The sequence below is a fragment of the Mustela lutreola genome, chromosome 1 (assembly GCF_030435805.1).
Source record: "Mustela lutreola isolate mMusLut2 chromosome 1, mMusLut2.pri, whole genome shotgun sequence".
Classification (NCBI taxonomy): domain Eukaryota; kingdom Metazoa; phylum Chordata; class Mammalia; order Carnivora; family Mustelidae; genus Mustela; species Mustela lutreola.
The window spans coordinates 8762383-8770254 of NC_081290.1; the positions used below are offsets into that span (position 1 = coordinate 8762383).

Genomic DNA, 7872 nt, shown 5'->3' on the forward strand with positions numbered 1-7872 from the left:
ATCTAGGAATTTAAATTGATAGAGTCGTAAGATGTGTTTTTATGTCACGAAACCCCATGAAAACACCAGTATCGTTAGGACATGAACAACACCCGTATTAGAGGCTCAGATGATGACATCTGTACATAAGTTAAACTACTGACTTGACCTGTGGTGTATTTCTATGTGTACAATAATAATAAATGATTTTCTTCTATTGTGTGTTTTGGCCAACAAAACTGATCTAAACCTCTGACAAACATGATTCCAAATTCATTGTATGTTGGCAGTTTGGAAGGGCTCTTGGAGACTATCTAGTCCCACTCTCTTATTTTATAAATGAAATCCTAAAGAAGACTCTTCAGGCCTTAACGTCTAGTGGGTTGACACAGTTGAAGTTGTAAGACATTATGATCTAGGTCTCCGAGTCCTGATCTTCTGCTGTTGCCAAACTCCATGAAGATTCTTCCTATAAACAAAATTAAATCACATATGTTACCTACCCTCCCCTTGGTGCCAGACGATATATGGGTCTCCGGGTGCCATCGAGCTCATCAGCACAGGTCGTATGTGTCACACAGTGACTCATCAATGCCTCACAATGTGCACAAACATTGAATTCTCTCATCTTTAGCAAGGGTTTATTCCAGACATCCTCCATACATCTACTTTGAAAAATTATTTCCGTCTCCATATTTCTATTCATGGAGATGCTATGAATATACGCACTTGATGACATTTACTTACCGACTTACCAGTATAAGGCTCATCTAACATTCATTGGGACCTAGACCCCAAAACCCAACCATCTCTGAACCCACCTCATTTCTAGAGTCTGGGAACACTATTCATGTTACTTTTCATTTGTGTTTAGGTATAGTTGATTTATTTTAAAATCTTGAACCACAGGGGAGAATGGTATGATTATCTAGTGAAAATGTTTTGAACATCCTCAAATTTTGTTTTACCTAACTTACTCTAGAAACAATGTAAAGCTGCTTAAAAAGATACATGATATCCCAACAATAACAAAGAAAGCAAGCACAAGAGAACAAAATTTTTTAAACTGGTGATTTGGGATTTTTTTTTTTCCTTTGCACATAATAAGGTCAGGTTCAACATATTGATTCTTGTTAGTTTGATGTAATTTTAAGAACTTTGTTTTCTTCCCAGACATCGATTTTCACTCCAGCCTTTGGATCAGAAACTAAGGTCAGAATAAACAGTAATATGAGGACTGAAGATGTAATAGAGCAACTTCTCCAAAAATTTAAGGTGAACTTTATTATGAAACTGAGCTATAACTCTCTTGTATATAATTTAACTGTACATACAAAAATTCACTCTTCTGATAAAGACCTATGAACATGTAAATCTAAATTAAGTTGTTCAGTTCTGAAGAATTCTTCTTATGTATCTCACACCTTTTTCTTTTTTTTTTTTTTTTAGATTTTATTTATCTATTTGATAGACATCACAAGTAGGCAGAGAGGCAGGCAGGGAGAGAGAAGAGAAAGCAGGCTCCCTACTGAGCAAGGAGCCCAATGTGGGGCTCGATCCCGGGATCCTGGGATCATGACCCAAGGTGAAGGCAGAGGCTTTAAACCACTGAGCCACCCAGGCACCCCATCTCACATCTTTTTCTAATTGAACTTGAGAAATTACACTATTCCTAGGGAGCAGAGAAGTTTTAGTGTATAAAAGTGCAAAATGAAAGTGAGGAAAAAGGTACATAATTTGGGTCTGGTTGGCTTAGAAAACATCTGATAATGCCCAGTCAATCAAATATGAAAGAATTCATGTTCATTTATTTTTCTCCATTGACAGATCGAAAATAGTGCCCAAGATTTCGCACTTTACATTGTTTTCGCAACAGGAGGTAAGTTTGATCACTCTTTTTTCTAGGATTCCAGCATGTCGTAGTGTTCTGCCTCCGGCTGAGATTCGGTGGAAGAAAGAAAGAAGGAAGGAAGAAAGAAAAGAGGGAAGGTGTTTTAGGTTATTCATGTCTCACAGTTTCAGAGGAAGGGGACTCAGTAATAAGGTATCCCAGAAGAGCTTATAATACAAAACAGTTCGCTTGTTGGCCAGACGTTAAATTACCTGAGTGGCGGTCAAGGCACAGGAGTGCGAGGTGGGGGTGGGGGGTGTCTCTGGGAAGTTCCCAAGAATTGTTCTGAATTGATATTGTTGATTTCTATACCTCTTTCTGTTCGGCTTCCCCTTCTCGTTCTCTTACTGGAGCCATTCATCAGCGCAGACCACTTCTCTCTGATCTTGTTCTTACCGCTTTCTTTGCACAGTTTCTGCCACACTGTAGGAGTGTTCTCTCTCCCTCAGTGGAAGAAAATATGCACAACTCGGTGGTAGGGAGCAAAGGCTGGCAGGAAGACATTGAAGACATTGGGGAGAGGTTATATGTGGGGTGCTGAGAGCAGGGATGAAAGAAAGACCAGAGAAAAAGCTAAGGCAAGACTGCAATGAGTTTTTTGAAAACCTAAAACTGAAAAAAATGTATGTTAAATTATAGAAATATCTCCAGTCATAGGCTGAGTATCAGAATGAGCTGGAAATTGAACGGTATAAAAATAATACGTTTTGATGCCAGGACAACTGAAGAAAATGAAAATTGGGTCTTTGAAAATATACAAAATTAAAGCCCTTACAAATTGAGAGCTTAAAATATAAGAAGTACAACTTTTAAAAAATCTAAGGGTGTGTGTGTACAAATATATTCATATTCTACTTGTTTAGGAAAAAACTAAAAGGTATAAAATAAAAAGCAGAAATAGACTATATAAAAATATAAAAGATACAAATAGTAGATTATGAAAACTATCAGGTAAAAGGTTAATACCTATAATATCAGAGTTCTTGTAAAATGATCACAAAAGACAATTCAATGAAAATAGAACCCACAATGCAATATTATCTCACATTTAGCTGATTGGCAAAATGTTTCAGGATTCTACCTATGTCTGGTGTGGTGGAGGGTAAAAGGATATTTTCATGCAATTCTGGTGAAATATGACTGTCTTTACTTTCTTGGGACTCATTCTAACGTTATTAACATTCACAGGATAAATATCCTTTAACCTGGCAATCCCACTGGTGAGAATCTACTCGACAAAAATAAAAGGACTAGTACCTATAGATTTACGTGCAAGGCTATTTTTAATTAATTAATTAGCTAATAATTAATTAATTAAAGACGAAGTCACCTATTGTAGGAGGATGATTAAATAAGTGGTTATTCCGCAGCCATTAAATGGAGTGTGTTAGATGTATACCAGTTAAATGGACGGAATTTCGTAATATCAACTACATGAAAAAATGCAACATGCCTATAAATGTATATACTTTGATCCGATTTTTGTAAAATAATGACAAATCCCATCTTAATATGTAGTATATAAGATTGTATGATCAGGGAGAAAGGTATGAAATAATAAATATCAAATCACAAACATTGATTACCCAGCTAGGGGGAAAAGAGGAACATAAAAGTTAAAAAAAAAAAAAAGATAAATCATTTTTTAAAACATGACTACAATAAAAATAGCAAGTTTCACACGACCCCCTTTATGTATTGTGTGTTTATGTGTGTGCATAAAGACGTATTCTAAGGGATGGCCACATGAAGGGTAAGGCTGATTCTCTCAGAGTTCTGGGATTCCAGGTGATTTTTACTTTCTGCCTTGCACTTGTCTCTATAGTTTCAATTTACAATAGCACGTATGTTTTTTTTTAAACTTTATTGAGGAATATATGTTTATAAAAAATAAAAAAATTAAACTTTATTGAGGAATAATTGGGAATAATTGACAGATACAATTTTATATAGAGTATGATGACTTGATATACATCAAATGATTGATGTATATTTACATACATTTTACATTACATTTACAAACATTTACATTATGGGATATTACTAAGATCGAGATAATTAACACATCTGTCACATCACATAGTTAAAGCTTTTCACGTGTCTGTGAGAATGCTTCAGATCTACTCTCAGAAACTTTCGAACATACAATACCATAATATTAACTCTAGTCACCAAGCAGGACTTTAGGTCCTCAGAACTTACTCTTCTAATCATTGAAAATTTGTACCTCTTTTCTCTCCCTGGCAGCAGGAGTTATTTTTATAATCGGGAAAGAAAATGTCTATTTTCACTGCAAAAATGTAGGTCTTTAAAATTTTATCTGTAAAAATCACGTTTCATTTTATTTTTGGTGTCAAAAACTCTTGTACATAAAATCTAGAACAGAATATTATCATAACTAGCACCTTTTAGGGGTCAGGAACAGAGAAAGGAATGGAGCCTCCAGCACCTGTTTGGTATTAATCTGGAAAATAAAGACGTGTGCATTTTAACACCTTGTATTGACTAAGCCCATGATCTGTAACAGTGTTTTTCAGATTCTAGTGCATTTCAGAATTACCTGAGAAGTTCATTAAAAATACAGATTCCTAAGCCACCCAGTCTGGGAATATGTATTTCTAATACTTACCCCAGAAGCAAATTCATGAAGCAAGAAACCTTTCTCTGTGATACTAAGAGTGCAACAAACAGGATGTAAAGCCAAGTTAATATAAGATGTAGAGATCAGAAGAGGATTCTAGTAGGTTAATAAGATGAGCTGAATTATCAGGCTTCTCCCTTGCTTCAGAAATGTAGAGGAATTAAAGTGATGAACTCTGTCCGTGGAAACAAGAGTGGATAATATTACTTTAATTGTGCTCTAGATCCTCTCCAAGTCCCTCCCAGGGAATGAGAACAGTTCTGATTCTTAGACCTGTTAAGGGCCCAAGGTAACTGATTGCATACACGACAATGTAGAAAAGACTAACTGGTCTACCCTTTTCCCTTTCAGTCTATTTCAACATATCAGACAGACTGGAAGTCAGACCATGTCACATCACTTCTCATATCCTCCAGGGGTCTCTCTTCCCACAGGAAGGCCAGAGTTTTATGCGGGTCCCGCTACATGTTCTCTTCAACTTCGAATAACCCTTCCCTCATCTTCATGTTACCCACCATGATCCCTGGCTCTTCTTGGATAGCATTAGGCATGCAGTGACCTGTAGGATGCCTGACTTATTTACTTACTCTGACTGGGACACACTTCCCCCAAATAGCTCCATGGTTCCATACCTCATCTCTTTCAGTCTTTATTCAAATATTACGTCTTCAGTGAGGCCTTTCTCAGCCTCCCTATCTGTAATAGTATACCTGTCCCCTGTACACACCTATTTATACATATACATTCTTTCTACCCCGATCCTTGCTTTATTTTTCTTCTGAATACTTATCACTAATACATGACATGTTTTACTGGTTTATTTTCCTCAGCATCTGTGTCCTCAGAATGTAAGGTCCTCGAGGGGAGTGATTTTTATTCTGCTTTGTATTATAAAGTGCCCAGCACAGAAAACAATGCCTGAAACATAGTAGGAACTCAAAAAATATTTGAGAGAAGAGGAAAGGAGATGAATGCAAGGGCACTGTGTTCTTCTCATGTTTCATTCTGGTAAAAATAAAATCACGGATGTGAAACTATTTTGACAGAAAGTTGGAAGCGCTTAGATGGGTGGAAATTTGAAGTTCTGGGAATATACCAGATTGGAATTTATTTTCTTTCTCATCTCGTTCTTATGGCAGAATGAATGAAGCCCTCAGATGAATGAAACAATAAAAATACCCATGATGTGAAAAACATAATGAATATAATTTTTCTTAGATTTTATTTATTTATTAAAGAGAGAGAGCGTGTATGAGGGAGGGGCAGAGAGAGAGGGAGAAGCAGACTCCCCACTGAGGAGAGAGCCCAACAGGGGCTCAACCCCAGGACCTGGAACCATGACCTGAGCTGAAAGCAGATGCTTAACTGACTGAGCCACCCAGGTGCCCCTATGAATATATTTTTAAGGAAGATCCAAGGATTGGATTGGGATGAGCAACAAGGGAGTCATTGAAGATAATTACAAAGTTTTGGACCTGAACAACTGGGAAGATGAAAATATAATAACTGAACTAGGAAAGAATCAATAAAAATTTGTTGAATGAATGAATGAAAAGTCATAATTTCTGGGGTGTGTTGCTTGATTAAAGCATAAGTGGAACTGGAGATTTGTCTGATTATCCGAACCAAAGGCAAGGCTGAATTATCTGAGATACAAATCAAATTTAAGAGATAGCAAGAAAAAGGAGTCCATTTGTAGTTTTTTTTTTTTTTTAAGGTTTTGATTTTAATTCACTCATTTGAATGAGTTCCTCCTGTTGTATGTTCTTTTTAGGTCTTCTTCCAATGTGAGCTAAAAAAGGAAAATGAATGGATGACCTATCTTTCTTCTCCTTCTCTAGGATGGATTCCTGCCCATCGTTGATTCTTTTTTTTTTTTTTTTTTTTTTTTTTTTTTTCACTTGCAGAGCGGAGACGGCTAAAGAAAACAGATGTCCCGCTACTGCACAGGCTCCTGCAGGGACCTTCCAAAGAGAATGCTCGCATTTTCCTCATGGATAAAGATACAGAAGAAATTAGCAGTGAAGTATGGATGCTGTCACCCTGAATCTGTCTGCTTCCTCCTGACTCAGCTCCTCTCGCAGAATCGGCTTCCTTTTTTGTTTCATGTTGTTGTGGTTTTCCCTCCCTTTCCAGGTGGCTCAGTACATTCACTTTCATTTTTCTCTCCTGGAATCCATCCTTCAAAGACTAAATGAAGAAGAGAAGAGAGCGATCCAAAGAACAATAACCAAGTAAGTCAGGAGCGTGCGTGCCGGTGCTTACTCCTTTAACAGGTCCAGTGCACAAAACGTGTTCAATTTTTTATAACTCTCTTTCTCCTTCTCATTTTCAGATTCAGTACAGAAAAGGCTGCTATACTGAAATGTCTTCAAAGTAAACGGGTAGTAAAAACGGAGACAACGGTTTAGCAGTACAAGCTACAATTGCCGAAACACTTCAGCTGAATCAGGGGGATATTACTATTTGATGAATGCATACATTCGACCCTTGCATTCATTCAAATACATATGAACTTGGATCTGTAGGAAATTGAATGTCGAAAAAGCTTGTCTCCCTTTGAAGCGATGAGGTTAATGAGGGTTCACAGTTGCACTGAAAGGGTCTTGAATTTAGTTTCAGTAACTGAAACAGGCTTGGATACTGTGTATTCCAAATACTTTAATAGTAAAACACACCAATGAACTCAAATCTAAATGGTGTTTTCAGATGTCATGTCACTTGAACTTCTTTTAGCTCAAAGTATTGAGAGAACTCGAGCCTCATCACCGGATTCTCAGAAATGATTCAGAAGTATAAGTTACCAGCTCTCGAAACACAAAAGGAGCACATTTTCACCCAATCAAGGAATTGGAGGGAGACAGTGTTTCGCAGCTCCCTGAAAACTCGAGCATCTTTACAAAATCCAGGACTGTCTTTATATGGTCAGTGGCTTTGGCTATTGGTAACATCAGAGTTAGCTGTCCTTTGGGATGGAAACAATTATGGGCCCTGTTAAGAAATCCAAATTGCAATTTTCTCAACCTGAGCCCTTTTAGTCCCCGCTCTGTTCTATTCATAACTTTCCAAAGTATTCTTAAGCATTTTTAAAGTCAGTTGAATTAGTTTTCTTTATTTTTCCAAACAAGTTTACCACAGAGACTTAATATATCTAATCTGCTAGAACAAGATTTGGCCCACAGTAACCATTTGTTGCCGAATGAAAAGATCAGATAATGCAAAATTTGTAGCGGAAGGTAGGCGAGGAATCTGGAGCTCTGTTCTTTTCCTTCAAGACAACTCATTCCAGGAGGTAACTCTCAAGGTACCTCAAAGTCTGCTAAAACCAATTTGAAAACAAACACAGAGAATGCCACAAGTA

At 37.1% G+C, this 7872-nt stretch overlaps 1 protein-coding gene across 3 annotated transcripts in view; it reads left to right on the forward strand.

Moving 5' to 3' along the window:
* Positions 1-7872, forward strand: part of RASSF6 (Ras association domain family member 6) — a 45175-nt gene extending 37303 nt beyond the window's left edge. For all 3 annotated transcript variants that reach the window (XM_059159274.1, XM_059159295.1, XM_059159285.1), the window contains 5 exons: positions 1153-1254; positions 1807-1858; positions 6419-6537; positions 6648-6745; positions 6847-7872. In XM_059159274.1, coding sequence (XP_059015257.1) covers positions 1153-1254; positions 1807-1858; positions 6419-6537; positions 6648-6745; positions 6847-6922 — 447 coding nt within the window. In that variant the 3' untranslated portion in view covers positions 6923-7872. The remainder of the gene's footprint in view (positions 1-1152; positions 1255-1806; positions 1859-6418; positions 6538-6647; positions 6746-6846) is intronic.